The sequence below is a fragment of the Anguilla rostrata genome, chromosome 7, assembly GCF_018555375.3.
Source record: "Anguilla rostrata isolate EN2019 chromosome 7, ASM1855537v3, whole genome shotgun sequence".
NCBI lineage: Eukaryota > Metazoa > Chordata > Actinopteri > Anguilliformes > Anguillidae > Anguilla > Anguilla rostrata.
This window is the reverse complement of record NC_057939.1, coordinates 38,685,152-38,705,585: the sequence shown is the minus strand read 5'-3', so window position 1 is coordinate 38,705,585 and position 20,434 is coordinate 38,685,152. Positions and strand designations below refer to the sequence as shown.

The 20,434-nt window shown below is 42.5% G+C and overlaps 2 protein-coding genes across 2 annotated transcripts in view; both read right to left on the bottom strand.

Moving 5' to 3' along the window:
- LOC135259652 (diacylglycerol kinase theta) overlaps positions 1 to 5,241 on the bottom strand; it is a 41,174-nt gene extending 35,933 nt beyond the window's left edge. The window contains 1 exon segment of the mRNA XM_064344244.1: positions 3,755 to 5,241. Within this exon segment, the coding sequence (XP_064200314.1) occupies positions 3,755 to 3,977 (223 nt within the window). The 5' untranslated portion in view covers positions 3,978 to 5,241.
- Positions 5,242 to 11,789: 6,548 nt separating this feature from the next.
- Positions 11,790 to 19,598, bottom strand: LOC135259651 (DDB1- and CUL4-associated factor 10-like). Its single transcript, XM_064344243.1, has 6 exons — positions 18,920 to 19,598; positions 17,721 to 17,834; positions 16,635 to 16,832; positions 15,874 to 16,154; positions 15,039 to 15,184; positions 11,790 to 14,489 (listed from the first exon to the last, which is right to left on the bottom strand). Exons 1-6 carry the CDS (start codon positions 19,459 to 19,461, stop codon positions 14,106 to 14,108), a joined length of 1,665 nt encoding a protein of 554 aa, XP_064200313.1. The 5' UTR covers positions 19,462 to 19,598; the 3' UTR covers positions 11,790 to 14,105.
- Positions 19,599 to 20,434: the final 836 nt, after the last annotated feature.

The window sequence follows — 20,434 nt, the reverse complement described above, 5'->3', positions numbered from 1 at the left end:
AGTACTGTAATTTCCTATTTTTACAGCACCCTTTAGAAAGACAACAATGTATAAATATGACCCGGTCATCGTAGCAGCTCTGTACTCTTGGGTACAGTTACTCATTCGCTCTCAGCTCAGCTACCTGTGTATGTACATAACGGACAGGATGTTATGACCACAAAAACTTTCCTTAAATGACAAAGTGAAACTATTTTAAGGCAGGTAGGTGACTTAGGTGCATTAACTGTCTTAACTAATGCTTGTATTTTTTCCATAGACTGCGTTGTTACATTACATTACATTACATTACATTACATTATGTAATGTAATGTAATGTAATGTAACAACGCAGTTGTTGTTGCCGTTCTCGTTGTTAGTGTTAATCAGTTTAACCTTCAGGGTCCAAGTTGAACTATGCGGTTGTTCCCTGCACTTGGACCGGTACTTCTCTCTAGGGGTTTCGTCATACTTGTTCCTGGTTATGGTTATACACTTTGTTGTACGTCGCTCTGGATAAGAGCGTCTGCCAAATGCCTGTAATGTAATGTAATGTAATGTAAGGTATGATCTTGATTTATATATGAATAGTACAGAAAGCTGAAGACTACTGGTGTAACTGCAGCATAAGTGGTAGCCAAAAACCACCCAGTGTCAATGACCCATTTCACATTCCATGCATTGTCACAGACTGTTGCAGACAAAACAAAAAAAAGAGAATACTACTGCACTCAAGAGGAGCGATTTGAAACAAACGGTCTGATCGAACACTTGGGCCAAATCATGCACATCTGACGGCATTTCTACACAGCGTGTCTCATCCTTGCTGACGGGTGGGAATTCTGACAGGACCCCCCACACTGTAAGATGACCTTGCCAGGAACATGCAAGGCCACAATGCAGAACATGCATAGCCTACATCACTACGGTTATGCATTCGTTCAGTGGACACCGTCAAACAGAGCCTCACAGATCAGTGCTTTTGTATATTACCCATTTAGGCTGTAGTATGATGATCAAGCTTAAAGTAGAAGTGCCAGACGTGCTATTGAAAACTGCCACTAGTGGGAAGTTTTAGACTTGTTTTTCAGGAATTAATGTAACGGCAGTAAACCTATAAAACAACACAAAACAAACTTGAATTAATCAGTTAAAATGTTTGGTTTCAGGACAACAGCTGCAAGGAGGGTCCTTTAAACAAGGAAAACATTTTAAATGCCCTTTGGATGGGTAAGAAGGATAGGCTACTCCAGTCACTATGAATCCTTAAACAGATACCCCAACCCCAACCCACCTCCCCACCACACAAACACACGCACACAATACACACACAACAACAACCTCTGAGACCTTAAAACAAATGCCTATTATTGCAGGCAGCTCATATCGATGTCTGCTAATTTCTGAAAACACGCCCCCCCCCCCCCCCCCCCCCCCCCCCTGGCTTGGAAGCTGCATTGAGCACTTTCGTCGTCTGCTTGTAAAGAAGACTCCATCTGCTGCAGCTCCGAACACAATTCACATTGATAGGATTTATAATGACAGCCGAGAACACACCTCCAAGGGTTCCGCGCACTGCTTCCATCTACAGAGCTACTGCGGCAGAGGAACCACACATGTTACAAACTTACAAAAGGTCCAGTTTCATAAATAGCTACATCACATTGGTGATAACTGATAAGTAGTCTTCTCTGGATGCGTCCTACCTGTTCTATAAAATGTAGGCTACTTTATAATTTCTCGTTCCGCTTCCTGCAAAGAAACTGCCATTGAACACTTAGACCATGTCCGCGCAGCCTGACCACAAAAGGTCAAAAGGACCAGGCGGATGATGACCCAACCTTGTGCCAAACCTTCACTAGGGGTTGGCAACAGTGCAAAAGATCTAAAATGGCACAGCTTGACTCCAGAAGGGCTACATTTTCACGTTTGTCGGCTCTTTCTATAGCACAGGCACTCAAAACTGGAGAGCGAGGCAGAGGTATAACTCTTTTGGTCAAGGTGATGCTTGGATGAACGCGGATAAATAAAGAGCCAAAGCTTGAAGGTGATGCAGCCATTTGGGCCCAGGTCTTCAGACAAAATACCCATCGGCCTCAGACACGACAACCAATCCAGAGTCTCCTTCGCTCGTATAGAAACCACATGTAAACATTGACGCTCCTCCACCATAATGTGCATCATTTGTTCATGTAATCCACTCAGTCCTGGGGTTCTCTGTCTGTTGTTGGTTTTTGTTACAGCCAATCTCTGGCTAAATTATTATTGTTGACCAAACGTGTTTAAGTTCTTTCATAATTTGTTCCTTAAACTTAACACAATGCCGGTTCTTTGAAATATTATCTACAAAATGGTTCATTCTAGTGGGCAGGCATCCACATTTTTACAATCACGAGCCTATCGATTCACCTCAGTCTTTAATTTGATAATTTAAAAATGTTTTACCTATTTTATGCAATTGTTTGCAATATAGCACAATAAGCATAATGTGAATAGCTATTTTTGATGAAGTGGCTTAAGATCGTAACTAATCCCTCAACATGTGAAAAGCATCCAATTAAGAAAAATGAACAGCTTGTTAAAATTCTGCATTTGCAATAGTGGTTGGAATAAAAACCAGTTTACACAGGGCTCTAAAACCAAGTTTGAAAACCACTGATGTAATCTACATACCAGTAAATTATTAAAACTGCAGACCAAAAGAACACCACACACAATCCCTGCCACAATTTCGCTTTCACTGCAACTCAGCATCAGCTGGTCTGCGTTTTTACACTGTGTGAGCTCATGCAGCCAACACCAAATTCTGCGCAACAACTTCACGGCCAGCTTCCAAACAATAGATGACTGCCATTTGAGAGGTATAAACAACTTGCAGGATACACTGACCAGAAGCAAAATAATGAAAGCAAAACGTTTTTTAAAAATAATTCTGGATAGACCAGAATCCCTATAGGCCTATCATTGATAGAGGGTCCAGGGGAAATTCGCTGTATTATAACGGAAATCAAATGTCATTTAAGCCAGGACAGATACCGAGGACAAGGTCAAACTCGGGCATCCAGCTGACCGGACGACAATATTGCCTTCACTATTGAGCACAAAAGAGATCAGCATACGCACTGTCGCCAGCTAAGAACTGTGAGAAACTTGCTAATCCTCAGTACCACGAGAGCAAACAACCTTTCCAGTGACGGAGTAACATTAACGGCTTAAAGTGTTAACCCGTTTAAACCAGAGATCATTGTGGTTTCCAATAGTCCCACAGGCAATGAAGCAAAGTCTGTCATGTAGGCAACGTGCATTTGGAGTTATGTTACTGGCACGAGACAAAACAATCCAGAGGGCTGATACTCTACGCAATCGACCAGTAGTACATAAACACATAGACTAGTCCCTCAAAATGCTACCTTGACTCTCAACGGCAATTTAAATAACTTGAGGGAAATGCATTGCTAGTAAAACACACTAGACAGCTATTTGTTGAGAACTGTCAACATGAGTAGAGCTCCAACGCACCCCAACCATTTTCATCTCAAATTATTTGTATGAGCGTACAAGTAAAAAAATTAAATTAAAATAAAAACATGAATTCGAACAACTCTGTTCTTCTATAGAATGCACAGGTTATACATAAAACAGATATAAGTTACATGTTCCTTTCGCTTTCAAAACAAAATTCATCAACCGAGGTAAGAGTAATTGTTGGCCAGCTTGCTACGGGGAAAAATCTAAATAATCAAAACACATCATCATCCGTTATACTGTATCTCACCTTCACAAAGGAAGCCAACCAGTCCCCATATGAAATCGCTACAGTGGTGGCAGAATGTCGGTTTGGTTAGAGTCACTTTCCTGAAGCAGTGTCCAGGAGCCCCGACCTGGTACTTGGTTCTAGAACCCGGGGATTGCTGTGCCTTCTTCCGCCCAGAGAGAGGGCTAGCGCCGGGACTGTCTGAGCTGGAGTTCCCATGTTTAATTCGAACGCTGTCTGCCATGCCACAACGATTACTGCTGTAGAACGTTTTTTTATACTTTGCTTTTTACAGTAAACGTGAAAAGATAATCCCAATATCTATATCGAATCTGTAATCGTTCTCATCACCGCTTCTTTGCTTTCCGCCAGAGTCATCGTGACTGTACTGAGAATGTGAATCGTGAACGTGAACTGCTCGCTAGCTGGCTAGGTTACCCCCGAAACGAGTCTTCAACATCCAGTCACGTACGCTATTTACAGTGTACCATAAAATTATCACACGCTTTGGGCTGAAATGGTAGACTATACAGACATACTCTACTAATGAAACATGTCTGAAATATGGATTCCGAGATTTAGTTTAACTATCAGCAACAATTTCCTTGTTTGCGACGGTGAGATGAGTTGCACAGTAAAACATTGTTGCGGGCTACTAGCTAACAAGTAGTTTATTGCAACTTGTTCGTAAGCAAATTCCGAAAAAGGCTAACTTTTAGAATGAAAAATATCGATATATTCATATGAATCAAAGCAGGCGATTGCTAGGAAAGTAGATGAGGCATGGCTACTTTTAAGACTCCTCGGTTGGCTAATAACATTGCTGAAAGGGAAACCGGTATTCAACTGGTTGCTAGCTTTTTTAAAAAGCTAACAAAGATGTCAATTGAAATTCAAGTAAATATTTTACGTTACGCCAAGACTTCGAGGACATAGTTAGCTAGGTAGAACAGGCTGGCCCGACATTCACACAATCTGTAAGCTAGCTCGCGACAACACAGCTAATTTAGCTCTGCAATCAAATTTGGTCAACCGCATTAGTTAAGGAAATGGGTAGCTGTCCAACTAGTAATAGCAAGAAAATTATATAAATATATTCCATTGAGGGAGACACCGAGTCTACACAATTGCATTCTGCCCGTTTTAATTTTCTTTTCATATATCGGAGTTATAAAAGAACACAACTTCCGCCTCCAGCCTTTTTCAGCTGCTTTCCTCGACTCGTGCCTTGGTTTACAGCCGCTGTGTTCTCCCTGTTGCGACGTGTATGCGCGCGCCAACGAGCTAACATTTTACTACATTCTGTACACGTCTCGAGATAGTTTTTCACTGCGGAATGGATTTGCGTTTTGACGCCGATACCTGCTGTTCGTTCTGTGCGGCCGCCCTCCCTGGACCTGCGTAAGACAAGCAGATGCAGGGATTCCAGCTCAGCACACGCACACTTCGCAATTCGGTAGTCAAACAGCGTTCGAACACCTACTGGCGCCCTCAACCTTCTGGATGGGATTTAAAAAGACAGGGTCATTAGTATAGTTCTATCTCACCGTAAAACCTTCCTTGGATTAGGTATGCAAAGTAAGGAAACCGTTTTAAATCAAACCGCCTGATACAGGAAGGGAGTGGAAAACTAGAATTCGTGGCTTGAGGCTGCATTTTGCAAAGCTTTATTTAAATGGAGGTACTGATAACTCTATTCAAATGGTTTTTTTTTTTTTTTTTTAAATTGTGGATGGTATTACATTAGTGTAGACAGAAGACTCTTCCTGACATTGAAACCCAGGAATTAACGTTGAAAGCAGTGGTACCGTCGGTATGAAGCGCTGTAGGCCTACATGAAAGCAAAAAACAATAATGTTTATTTACGAACATTGAAACAAGTAGATAATCGTATAGTGTATAAAAATAACACATTTTGAGAGAGCATGTTTTTAGACCGAGGGAGTATTTGATACATTTCGAGGCATTCTTTTTTGGGGGGTCGGGGGCGTTTGTAAGGAAACGTAGGTAATAGGTTTGACTCTTTGTCCCAAAGTTTGGACTGTTTTTGTCTGAAAGGAATTTGCTTGAGTTTAAGTCTAAAAATAGCAGTGTTTCCGCATTCTGGGATGGGTCAGTAAAGGTGTCATCGTTGCCAGAGATAATTGCATCTGTGTAAACAATGTGCACAATAATACAAATGTGTAGGCTCATCATAGTCAAACCACAATGCAACAGATTGTGCTCCACCCAAAGCAAAGACAGACAGTTTGTGATACCCATACCTTTCCCAGACACTGTATATTCGTTTAAAAATTCTCATCTGCTCTCTGCAATGTCCTGGGAGTTGTGGTCAGAGGGAGAAAAGTTTGTCATTACATTAAAGGGATAGTTCACTCTGGGGTTTCAACATTTGTGGTCTGATGCTAACAAACTGCACTTAAGTTAACTCCATAGCAGCTTGTAGTGACATCATGCTAATTATAAGGGTACATGCCTGTATATTACCCCATTATTCTTATCTGCATTTGAGGGCCTTATTTCCACCTGTTAAGTATCGAGGTGGGGCTACATTTTCTCAGTATAGCCATGTTGCAGGACAACTGGCTATTTCAATTTAATTTATTAGAGAAGGAATGCACTGTTGTCTTTATTGTTGTAGGACTTCTACCAATAAACAGAAACAATGTAATAGAAAATATTAATTAGATGGTAAATATTTATATCACAAAGCCACGCGTCTATATGAACTGCAGTCCTTTGCATTTAGTTTTTTTTTCTTTATGTACTTCATCAGTATTCTCGTCATCTGAATAATAGATAAGGTATAATGGGTGCCTACTGAGCAAATATTTTTCCCCTGTTCCTGTTCTAGAGAACATTGTCGTCTTGTTCAGGCACCCCCTAGTGGCTATCTCTGTAGCTGGATCGCAACGCAACATAACAAACTATCATAAGTGTAGTGTATGAAACTGAATGCTTAATTTGTCCCAGTCAGTGCTTTGAAGTACATAACTGTGATGTCATGACCTTAACATTTGCATGTTTCAAATCTCCCTACTTTTAATTTGTAAATCCACTTAAACTGATAAGTACTAAAAACATGGACTACCAGGGATTAAGTTTTTTTTTGTTTTAATTTTCGATATCATTCTGCTTTTTTCCCAAAAACTTGGGGTTGAAATTCTATGTTATACATAATAGCGTTAACAGTGTACATCTATTTATCACATATTTAAGATATTAACTGAATTCTGCACGTTTCCTTATAAAAATGACCTAATATTTAGAAATAGAACAGTGCATAGATATAAACACACTGTTCACAGTATATATAGACATTTCACTACAACAGAAAATAATGCATTGAAAGTCAATAGGGAACCAATGCAAAAGAAAGCGAACTTATAATATTAAACACATTACATACACAATAGTATATATATATATATATATATATATATATATCATTATTTCATTTCATTTTGGTCGGCAAATTATTACATTCGATGAATGAAACAGTGGCTTTCTGAAGACAATTATCCAGAGAGTCGAGTGTCTCAATGCGAGGGAAAAATCATTGGTTTTCATTGATCTTGCAACAAACAGAAAGCAATTGCAAAGTATATAGGCTTAATTTTTTTTTTTTACAATAAAGCAGCACATTAATGAACAATGCATGTAATTGTCCAAGAAATTAGTAGTCATTTTCAAACTTTGCAAAGAACTGTGCGATTAGCAGTGTTTAACTAAAAAAATAAAAAGGACCACAGATGGCCCAAGATTATTTCCAAAAGTAAAGCTGATGTGTTTTTTTTTTGTTTTGTTTTTTTTTAAATCTTATTTTGAATTTTCATTAAAAAGTTGGGACACTCATGATATGTGCTGGAGTCTGAGGGTGTAAAGTAAAAATAAATAACTATCATAGAGTACATTTTAAAACATGCATTTATATAGACATATCTTTTTAAAATCTTTGTGTTGTTCTTCAAGGTCCCCACATAAAAACATAAATAAAAAATTAAAATATCCACGTTGTCATTTTCCTTCCTCATTCACAGTCAGGATGCACATGACAGTGTAGTGGAGAAATTGGCTGATTGAATTTGTCTGTATTTATCTCGGCCAATAACATGAGAGGCAAATGCCACTTTAAGAAGCTTCTCGTTGCCATATGCCACCTCTAATACAGTATCCAATTTAATTGCTAAGAAACCCACTGCAACCTTCAAACCAGACCACAATATGATAAAATGCTGAAACAAGCTTTTAAATGACAACTGAAGATGGATTTTTTCTATATTCGCACAATTTAAGGCGATACAACATTTTCTGCTACAATACTTTTAGTGTGATTGTCGCTGTTCTTTGCAAATGACAAGTGCTGACAAAACTGTGACTTATTTATACATAAATTGCTCAATATTAAGGCATAGATGTATAGCAAAGCTACAGGTCAGCCAAAATCACTTCAGAGGACTTAAGGTAAACCCATTAGTGAAAGGGTAATGATGTACTAGGGATGTATATCCGAATACTGTATTCGGGAAAGCACGAATAATGCGATGGAAACAGATATTTCTTCTACTCGAAATTGCTCGTTATTATTCGGATTCGGGAAAGAAAAAAAAAAAAGTCAGCTCAATGTCGAGTTCTCACAGCCTCTATCTAACGTTACACGGGGAGAGAGAGAGAGAGAGAGAGAGAGAGAGGGGGGGGGGGGGGCAGGCAGGCACCAGTTACACACACCAATAAACTTTCAGCCACTGCGCTGCAAAACGCTTCATAAATAAGTTCTATGCGTCAGCCATCACTAACTAGTCGTTTCATTTACTACACATTATTGGAAAGTGATCGATATATTCTGTAGTCGCCCCACCGAGTCAGCGCACAGCAGGCAGCAGGCTGAGCATCGCATCGAGGAGGAGGTGAGGGAGCTAGCGAGACACAAGCCTGGTGTGGCAGCTGGATTTCTTTCAAACCCCCGCAACCTATACATCAAAATCAAGCTTAGAACCTGTAGTTTTTAGCTGTATATGTTAATTTCAGTCGAAATATTGAAAAAACCGACGTGTATTTCAGTCAATATTCATCCGTTTAAGATGTAACATGCTGTATGTATCAGTCATAGGTCTTGGCTATAATGAACACGAAATCCATTCATGGTAACAGACTTTGCCACCAAGGGAAAATATGAGGACATCAGATGGTTTGCAGTCTATCCAAACTTATTTCAGTAGGGGAAATAAATAAAACAGGCAAAAAAAAGTTAATGTAGGCTATTACTGTTATATACTGTTGTCAAGTAGTAATTCACGTTTCCCTAGCGAACTTCAGTAACGTTAACACATCAAGAAACGCGAACGCAAAATCATTGAAATTTAAGATTATTTACTTCAACTGAAGGATATGTTTCTATATATTTAATGTAAGTAGTTTCTATTTCCAATGCAAAACAGAATCTTTAGATTTATAAAACATTTTTTTCTGTTTCTGATTGTTCAATGTACCCCAGTTAAAGGGGGGGGGGGGGTGCTGGGGTTCATACAGTTCATAAAACTTATTTTAGTTAAAAAAAATTTAAAAAGAGAGAGCGCGATTAAAAGTACAGTATGAGGATGTGGAAATATATTTCATAATTAATTATATGCCATTGCATTGCCAATGAATATTAGGTTAGAAAATGCAACATCTGCCTGATTTAACGTGACTTCCGGTATAAACCACGCCCACTTCCTGTCTTCTATCCGAATACAGATAAACAGATACAGATAATTTTGTTGGTTGATCAGATACAGATTATGACGTCTCTGCACACCCCTATGATGTACACTACATTCACAATAGCATGTGAACACCCCTACTAATCAGTGGTTTCGGCTATTGCAGCCACACCCATTTGTGCATAGAATTGAGCATACAGCCATGCAATCTCAATTGACAAATATTGGCAACATAGAATGGGTCGTACTGAAGAGCTCAGTGACTTTCAACGTGAAACTGTCATAGGATGCCACCATTCTAACAAGTCAGTTTGTCAAATTTCTGCCCTGCTAGAGCTGCCCCAGTCAACTGTAAGTGCTGTTATTGTGAATTGGAAATGTATAGGAGCAACAACAGCTCAGCTGCAAAGCGGTAGGCCACACAAGCTCACAGAACGGGAACGAGTGCTGAAGCGTGTAGCGCATAAAAATCATGTCCATGGTTGCAACACTCACTACAGTTCAAAACTACCTCTGGAAACAACGTCAGCACCAGAACTGTTCATCAATGGTTTTCCATGGCTGAGCAGCTGTACACAAGCCTACGATCACCATTTGCAATGGCAAACGTCGGCTGGAGTGGTGTAAAGAACACCACTATTGGACTCTGGAGCAGTCTAAATGTGTTCTCTGGAATGATGAATTACAGTTCACTATCTGGCAGTCTGACAGACGAATCTGGGTTTGGAGGAATGGATAGTACCAACTGTACTGGCCCGAATACTGCTAACTGTAAAATTTGGTGGAGGAGGAATAATGGTCTGGGGCTGTTTCTCATGGTTTGAGCTAGGCCCCTTAGTTCCAGTGAAGGGAAATCTTAATGCTATAGCATACAATGACATTCTGAAGAATTGTGTACTTCCAACTTTGTGGCAACAGTTTGGGGAAGGCCCTTTCCTGTTTCATCATGACAATTTCTTTATGGACCTTGCTTTGTACATAAGGACAATGTCCTCATTTACAAAGCAAGGTCCATAAAGAAATGGCTTGCTGAATTTCGTGGGGAAGGAATTGACTGGACAGAGCCCTGTCCTCTACCCGATAAAACACCTTTGTGATGAATTGGAATGCCTGATGCGAGCCCGGCCTTACACTCAATATCAGTGCCAAACCTCAGTAATGCTCTTGTGGCTGAATGGAAGCAAATCCCCCACCCATGTTCCAAAATCTACTGCAAAGCCAGAACAGTGGAGACTGTTAGAGCAGCACAGGGGGTTCAACTCCATATTAACACCCATGGTTTTATAATGAGATGTGCAAGAAGTACAAATGGGTGTGACATCTGGGTGTCCTCCTGCTTTTGGAAATGTAGTGTGTCTATCAGCGAGAAGTTAAAATTGTTTCTGGACAAATGGACTGCTGTAAAATGAGATGGTCAATAAGATCAGAATAAAGGATGCTAAGAGAAAACTCTAAACCAGAGAAAGTCCTTGACACCCCAAGCATTTATAAATCGATCTTAAAGTCATGAAATTGAGATGTACAACAAAACCCCAACAATTTCCCAGTGTTTAACGTGTTCAGTGTAAAACTTTCCTGAAGGAGAATTACGAATAACAGGGTGTCAAAAAAAAAAAAACCCTAAGACATATGCAGGCTTAATTCCCATGTTACGAAAGCTGTGACAAGCTTTCTTAAAATGGGAATTAAGGCGATCAGCAGCCTTGTCATCTTCTTTGAGCCGTTTGAATTGATCAACACGGCTAATATTTGGAACTTTAGGTGTCAGGGAATTAACAGGGGGGCAAAACATGTAACTTACAGCACTGCTCAAGCCTGGAGCTTTGGAATGGCCTTAAACCAGAATAGGTAGAATGCTACCACTTTGCTAATCAAATGCACAATGCAAACTTGCTATTGAACCAACAGCACTTGTGTATTTCCGATCAAATCAACATGCTCAACCCACCCTCCACCAATCATTACAACACTCACACACTCCCATCCAAACAGCTCAGCTCTCACCCATTCACAACCATAGAGCTCAACACTCACCCAATCCCAATCATGCAGCTCAACTCTCGCCCACTCTCAACCAATCACTACAACACTCACCCACTCTCAACCAATCACTACAACACTCACCCACTCCCAACCATACGGCTCAAGACTCACCCACGCACAACTGTACAGCTCAACATACACACTCACAACCATGCAGCTCAACAGCCACCCACTCCAAACCATACAGTATCGCACACACAGGCTAACTAATCAAACGGCATATGGCAGACTGTACATTGTAATCTGCCTTTCATACCGCAAGCCTTTTAGGCCAAATCATTTCCATAACCCCATTCTCACAGTCCACCAGATTAAAACCACATTTTTTTTTTTTATTATTTTAAATTCCATTTTGTTCCTGCCCCTTGTCATGCAGGACAGGAGCTGCAACAACAACTGTCTTTCCAAAATGCCTTGTGTTTTGCTGATCAAGCTTCCACATTCATCATTTTCAACAGAGGACAAATTGGGGAAAAGAAAATAACAGTAATGTTCCAAAATAAAAAAGAAAAAGAAAAACTGCATTCACATGTAGTGCACTGGCTTTAAAAATCAGAATACAAGCACTGTTTAGCCAACTATGTTGGAACCCATCCTAAGTGCCCTTTCACCATCTAGTGGTAAATTAAGGTACTGTCATGACACTACCATTTCCAGGGTGCATAGTTGCACTCATAACCACAGAATTACTTATTGGCACATAGAACTTAGGTACATATACCCAGTAACCAGGTATCATCCCAGAAAATTGAGATCACAGCTGCTAAAATCAACATGGGGATGTAATCTCATGCATATGCTGAAGGTGTTTGTAGCTCCAAAAGAAAGTACCCACTGTGTACTGTGTTCTGTATTCAAGGTCAGGTGCTACGCTGACCTCACGACACTTTGTTGGTTTGAATGTCAATAAAGGGATGACCTGACAAACAAATTTAAAAACATATTAAATCTCATAACGAATGAGAAGAAAGCAAGTTTAAAGACTTTGAACATGACAACAACTAGCCTACATGTCCTTTACAAGAACATACTTAAAACTTGGGGGTCAATGTGTTACAAAAGCAAATGAAAAACGAGGCCATTGCGCTACATTTTGGAAACAGTGAAACCACATTGTAGTGTCTGAAGCACAACAATATGAATAATAAAATCCATAATAAAATATTTACAAATAGGCTCCAGGGTTTAAATAATCAACTTTTTAAACAACTGTTAGGTGAAGACGAATATAAACTAAAACGGAAAACAAGGACAGAAAATTAAGCGGCAGAAGGACACAGAAGGAAATTTATTAATTAATAATCAATTAAGTATCTTAACTGTTGCAATATCAGCAGCAGTAACAAAGCACCAGTGGGATTGGAGTGAGGGACGCTGAGGCACAGGATAGCCAGCGCACTCTATAAGCGGCTAATGGTCAAGAACCCACTTCCTGTTTCCTGCAGTGAGGACGCACACGAGCAAAGTGAACGCAAGGGGCTTCTCTCTGCTGTCAGAACAAGGCAGGACTGCAAAGTGTGATTTAGAATTTTTCTCAACGGTCCTGTGGCCTGAGTAAAGTGCAGAAGAAACGTCGAGACCACCTCCGAATAGGACTTTCCGACATTTCGACCTTTCAGCCACGTGGGAGTTCTTTTTCCTCGGGAGTACCGCAGGACGCACAAAAAGAACACAGTTCAAACGAAGGAAAACGATTCGAACGAACGAACAAAACGGTTCAAACGGGAGACAGTTAGCATTAACGTGCAACGGCAATGGCGCTAATAAAAATAGACTGGCTGTTTGCATTTCCCATCGTTTAATAAAGTACGTACAATAATAAAGTATAGGCACCTGAGCCGGTCTCTCTCACCCAACCCATCTCCCATTTACAGTATACTGCAGTCGCCATAAGGTTATATCGACGCTTGGGGCATTTCTCGTTTCAGTTCCCCCATGCGAAACCAAGGATTCTTCAGGTCTGATATGGCATAGCTCCTTCTGGAACATTAGCTTAATGACATCGTCAAGTTCCCCAGTGAATGGGGAAAGTGTCCTTCACGTTTAAGTTGCCACGGGGAATTACCAGATTGTATCGCTGCGCGGCGGGGCTGAGTTTCAGTGAGGGCCTTCCAAGAACAGAGTGCACTGTAGCTTCAGTGGGCATCCAGCAGAGCTCCATACTCAACGAGTCCACAGTCAAACCCCACACAAAGCTTTCATTGGCCTCCATAATTCTGTCCATGTCGCACGGCAGGGGCTACAGCTAAGGTTAGCATCCAGTAGTCACCCTACCAGGGGTTTGCTCTCATTAGCCAGTGGTTTTGTGCCTCCACCCATGACAGAGAGAGGAGACACATGGACGCCAGATCGCAATACCGGACCCCCTCCCTCCTGAGACGCGAGGCTCCCAAAAGGGGCTGCTCGGCCCTAGTTCCGAAAGACCACGATCTAGCACTCAAAAAAAATAAGAAAAATAAAACCCACAATCTTTTTCAAGCCCTGTTCAAATTATTGATGCATTCAGAGTTGGAGAGGACAGCTGAGTCGATTCAGCAAGGACACGGAGCAACCCTCCACCAATGCCAGCGTCCATTCTGGGCGGGGCCGCCCCCTCCCGGCACCACCCCGCCCCCCCCCCCCAAGGTCTAGAACTTGGGCTGGTAGAGAGAGACTCGTCCGCTGAGGCAGCCGGACGCCAGCTGGCAGTGGGTGGGGGAGAACTTGGTGGTGAGCACCACGTCGCTGTGGGAGTAGATGGAGCGCACCTCCCGGAGCGACGTGGGCAGCGAGTCGCTCGGCAGGCAGTCGGTCAGCTCGCCGCAGCTCCCGTCGAAGGCCAGCAGGCGCACGCCGTAGCCGTACGGCGAGCAGATGAGCCGCCCGTCGGGGCTGAAGCACAGCTCCTTGATGTAGCCCCGCCCCACGTTGGCCTCCTCGATGTAGTGCGTGAGCCGGAGGGAGCGGCGGGGCGAGGTCGCGGCGGCCCGCGGAGGGGGGGCGCCCTCCTGGAACTCGTACACGCAGGTCCACTGCACAACAGAGGCCAGGGAAAGGGACTGTGAGATGGGAGGAGCTAATCCAAGTGGCCTATCGGGGCTTGCATTTCTAGGCTCATACAAAAATGTATTTGTAAATAAATGGGCCTTTGAACAGCACCATGTACGCATATGCAGACACAAATAATACATATCACTGCGAGCCATTCATTTCTTTTGGAGTCGAATGATATGTAGTATCTGCCTGTCAATTTCTATTGCAATTGGACATTTGGCTCACATTCCTACAACCTTTATCCTCATATTACAGTATAATATGACGAATTTCAGCAAGACAATACGACCGTGTAGTTTAAGGTTACATAACCAAACCAACAGACTGCCAGCAGCATTTCTGAACTCTATGAGGGCAACAGAAGCTAAAGAGAAAGAGATAATCTGACAGACTTGGCTGGGGAGAGATACTGGCCTCCAGTTTTCATGACTAGGTCCCCCACAGCAGAAACACTTAGACTCATCTATTCTACCACTTGGCTTGCTAGACAGGGAAAGAGAGAGGGTGAGGTGTGTGTGGCTGCTCACCTCCTGGTCATCGGCGTTGCTGGAGCAGCGGAGGAGGGTGGCCCAGCCTTTTGGGTGCAGCTGCAGGGAGGTGATGCAGTTACCCCGGTCTCGCTCACCTGGGATCTCGGGCGTCAGGACCTCCAGGCTGTTCCTGGGGGGAGCGCCTGCCGTCGGGACACAAGCTCATCAAAGACCGCATTAAAACTCATCAAAACTGTTAAACTCAAAAAACCAGCCTTTCAATTCCAGCTGCGTGGGCCGCAACCTTTAACATAAGGAACAATATGTAACGAGAAGCCATGACACAAACCCACACGGTATGCTTATAACAGTCCTTTCTTTACAATAAACAAACTGCTTTAGGGCAAAAAAAAATTGCCATTTTCCTGGCAGGTCGGCACAGTAATTTGCACTTGCTGGCTGTTAATTGTTTGACATTTGAAACATATTCTCCCCTCAACTGTACTTCCACGTATAAACCCTAGACCAAGGTGCATAACTTGAATTGCTTCTGTATATTCAGTTCAATAAATGAATACTGGGCAAAACTGCAAAAAGCCGTGGAAGTCTCTCAAGGTAATAGTGTCTGCTAAATCCCTGTAAAGTAATGTGATACAGCGCTACAGGAATCTGCTGCTGCAAAACTGGAACTGAATGTCCCTGCCTTTGAAAATGGGCAGCAGAGGGTAAAACACGGCGCCCTTTCAGCGATTTACGTACACACAGCGCTTATTCGGATATCCTAATCATGCAATTCAAAAGGGGTACAACAATGGTCTCCACCCCTCCGAAACTTCTCACAAAAAAAGACCTCGAGCTCCGCCCCTCTTGGGCCCGGGAACGTGCACCTCACCTTCCCTCGGCGAGGACTGGGCGGAGCCCTTGCTGGGGTCGTTGCCGCGGCGGGGGGCGCCCACCGTCCTGGAGCCGTCGGCGCCGAGGGTGGTCCGGCGCGCGCGGAGCGTGCGGTAGCTGCCCACCTCCAGGGACTGCGTCAGGTCCAGGTCGTGCAGGATGAGCAGGTACCCCGAGGAGGTGGAGATGAGCATCTTGGAGCAGTCGGGCGTCAGGCGCATCCTCATCAGGTAGCGTGTGTGGAAGAACTTCTTGTGCGGGCAGCCCTCCTCCGTGAACCTGCGGAACGGGGCTCATTTCAAACGCCAAGGGAACGGATGCAGCGGTGATGTTATCACATCACTTGTATACAGGCCCAGCCAATCTGTTGACATCTAAAAGCAAAATGCGGCTTTAATGCGCTTTCTAGTTAAATGTTATGCTACTGTTATTGTATACAGGGGTTGACATAAGTTGTACGCATACATGGCAAAAAGATTAAAATGAGCAACAATCTTTTAGCCATGCATGCGTACTTGTGTACCACTTAGGTGAACCCCTGATTATAGATTTTTATTTTATTTATTTATTTTTTTTTACAAAAGTATGTAAAACAAAATACAATTTTATACACACAAGGGCAAGTTTTTATTTATTTATTTTTTTACATTAGCTTTAAATGCACGTAATCTGTTTTCACCAACTCAGACATATTCTTCACTGCATTCTTTAGCAAAAAGATTTCTCCAAAAGATGTTCCGGCAAGGCTCCGCCTCTCACCTGTTGGTGTCCCAGGTGATGACGTTTCCGTCGAAGCCAGAGGTGACGAGGAGGCGGGTGTTGGTGTCGTACTCGATATTCTTCACCCAGCTGGCATGCCCATGCAGGGAGCACACCTTGGAGTTCAAATTCCGAAGGTCCCACAATGCAATGGTGGTGTCATCCGAGCAAGTGGCAAATAGGCGGTTGTCCAGAAACCTTGGAGTGTTGTAGGCGCACAAGAAATGTTTAAACATAGAGAAGACAGCCCGGAGATTTAGAACACGACACAGGTACTAAATGTCAAATTTGGGATTCTCAGACACAACACATAACAACATGGTATAATTAAAATCATTTCAGCTTCTGCCAATACCTCACTGAGCAATTTAACCACATTTCAGAATTGCATGTCTTCATGCATTTCCACAAATCAGTAAGCTTGTAAATTGCCCATAGGTAAGAGTGTGTAAGTGAATGGTGTGAGTGCCCTGTGATAGATTGGCGACATGTACAAGGTGTATTCCTGCCTCTCGCCCAATGCACACAGAGGTTCCAGCACCCCCAGAACCCTGCCCAGGATAAGTGGGTATAGATGGTGGAATAAGCTGAGCAATTATGATCTCTTTTTAATTGTTTTTGCAGTTAAGCATGCTGTCCACAGACCTTTCCATCAACAGATCACGAGACACATGGACGCCAGACCATAGATTATGAGCAACAAATTGTCTTTTAAATTCCAAACCCATGGCATGCACACCACTTCTTCTGAAGGCTGGAACATCTCCAACACATGGATGTGCCAAGTGCATCCATGCACACAACTGTAACATGCTATTCAGGTAGAGCCCTTTTTCCATTGTGGCCAAGAACATGTACTTCCATGACAACAAGGCGATGAAGCCAAAAGTGTCAATACTGAAATGCGTGATAATGGGGGGGGAAAAAATGAAACATCGGCTTTTGTGACAAAGTGTAAAACGTCTCGGGGCAATACTGCGACAACATAAAACGCGCTAGCTCACAGGGGCAGTAAAGTGAATGGAAAACGAATGCTCCCTGTTCGGCGGCGGCGGAAGAAGATGGCTGGCAGCGATGGGAGGTCACCTGATGTTGTTGACGCAGTCCTCATGGGCCTCCACCAGGGTGCGGATGTGCCTGGAGGAGATGGGGTCGAAAAGCAGCACCTCGGTCTGCTCACAGGCCACCGTCAGCACTGATCTGAGGTTCAGGAAGAGGAAAGGTTTGCGATTTAGGCAGTGGGGAAACCATTGTGTCTTTTGATGTGAATTGCTTCACCCAACACAATAAAAAAAATAAAAAAATAGAAATTGTTTTGAAAAAAGGTGGGATGAGACCACACCCCACAATCTTCAGGCCTGAGTAGAACATCCCCAGCACTTCCCTGATCCCAATGCCCTGAGCAAGATGTCAAGTTCACTGGAAGCAGAAAATGACTTGCTGAATTGGATTGTGTGCATGTATCAAATTCAAAACAATCGTGCTCTTGAGACCAGTTTATTTGGGTACCTATTTATGGCAAGATATAAACCCTTTGGGGCTCGTATAAAGACAAAACACCCCACTTGCAAACATCAGCATTTACAGTGCCATTTAAGATTTAATCTACATTGCAATGGAAATTGAACAATAATTGTAAATTCATTTAAGTTTATAAATATCGATTTAAACAGTATAGTTGCACGAACCAATAACCAAGTTTGAATTCGTTACATTACACCACAGTCACTTAGCAGACGCTCTTATCCAGAGCGACGCACAGAAGTGGAGAACATGAGTGTAACTTGGGAAACAAGAATGCAGTATCACCAAGAAGGCCCAAGTGGCTATTAATAACAAATAAGTGTAATGTTAACCTAATAAACAACAATTTGCGTTGTAGCTAACACCATACAAATAATCTATCTTTACACAGCTAACTATAACATTAAATCAAATGCTTTAACTAGGGCTTTCTCACACAACAGGCTAGATATAGGAAATAAGCTGACATGTGAGATTCAATTATTCACTATAAAACTGTAACTGACAAATTTCTGGGGCAGACATCTTTCATGCAACATCAGAATTCGTTAGCTTGCAACAAAGTTGACAACACAAAAAAACAGCAAGCTAGGCTAACTACCCAAGTGTTGGAACAGCAAAATATTCACATTTCATCAAAAGAACATCAAAGCAACAATGAGAAATGTAACTTAAATCAGGAGAAACGACTGCGTTTTGTTACATTGACTCGAATAATTTACTAGCTAGCTAAGATAGCCTATCTGAGATAGTTTTCATACCCATCAGGCGAGTATTCCAAATTGAACACGGCACCATGCGTTTTTGTGCTCAGATTCACCGAATCCGCGGGATTCATTGAGCGGTACATGCTCGTCATCGTCCTAAAATTGTCCCGGGCAGGATCTACAAAAAGTCCCCTTCCTAGCGTCCTTTGTCGCAGCCACCAGAACAGCCCATTCGACGAACATGCTGTACTGTGCACTGACGCGCTTGTGGACTGAGACCGAGGAGCGTCCTCCGTTGTCCCCGCCATCCCACTACTCCAACTGCGGGCAGATCCGCGATTGTGGCGCAGGGGCGGCGACCTCTCCCGGACCATCTCATCTTCTTCATCACGTTCCCCGGCTTCCTCTTCGGAAGTTCTACTGCTGGGCCTGTCCGAATGAGACTCGTTATCCGCTTCTTCACCCTCGCTGTGGTGATCAGAGCTCATCGTCGGGGTATCAGTTGAACGCGGCTCTTGTGGATCCATTTGCTCGCTTCTTCGGACGGAAGAGGCGTTGGGGTCCGTAACTTCTTTGTCCCTTTCCATCCTGGGCATCCTCCTTGGTTTACCCCAGACAAAAACACTTAAAACATTTCGTTTGCATAATGAAACCCCAAAAACAGCCTCGCCCTATACCAAGCAAAAGCTACCGCTGTTGTACGGAACTGAGAACAGCTGTCGGAGAAAAGACAAACAGGTAATTCTACTTCCGGAGGCCATCGGCTGTATTTTTTATTTCAAAATAAAATAATCTATAGATCACCTTAGCACAGACACAGCGCGTGGGGCTTATCTTTGCATAGCAGCTACATTCTTGTTAATGTGGCTACGTTGCAAGAACAGAAGAGGTAATTAAGAGATTTTTAAAAAGATATTAATAACTTTTATATGCATTCTGCTTGTTGGAATACCAGTTCTTATTACTGGTCTAAATAAATAGGTGAACACTAGCTTGAGCACCAAAATGTTTGTCCTCCTTCCATTCACAGAAACATTACATTACAGGAATTTGGCAGACACTCTTATCCAGAGCGACGTACAACAAAGTGTATAACCATAACCAGGAACAAGTGTGTCGAAAACCCTAGAGAGAAGTACTGTTCCAAGTGCAGGGAACAACCGCATAGTTTAACTTGGACCCTGTAGGTTAACAGAAACATTCATTCTCCCTCATAAAAGTATTCCAATAAGGCACAAATACATAAACATATTTTTTATGTTTTAATTATAATGCTGTGGTATACTCTGGATGATTTTGTACATTGGCCTCAAATCTGGTCTTTGGCCCCAGCAAAAAATTCTGGTTTTCATTCTTCCACCATGATCACGGACTGATTTAAGACCTGGGTGAGTGGACTCTCTGGTCAGTCAGTGACATCAATCAATGAACTTTCAGGTAGAAAATAAAACCAGCAGGACTACTGGTCTGAAGGGCCAGATCTAAGCATCCCTGCTGTACACAAGCAATGTGGTCCACAAATGGTGCATACTTAATTTCCACCTCTCTGTAGTCACTAGATGACAAAAA

Coding starts and splice junctions, on each gene's coding strand:
- LOC135259651 (XM_064344243.1), bottom strand. CDS start 19,461: ATGCCCAGGATGGAAAGGGACAAAGAAGTTACGGACCCCAACGCCTCT. Junction 17,835..18,919: donor TTGGAATACTCGCCTGATGG/GTATGAAAACTA, acceptor CCTGAACCTCAG/ATCAGTGCTGACGGTGGCCT. Junction 16,833..17,720: donor GACTGCGTCAACAACATCAG/GTGACCTCCCAT, acceptor CAACACTCCAAG/GTTTCTGGACAACCGCCTAT.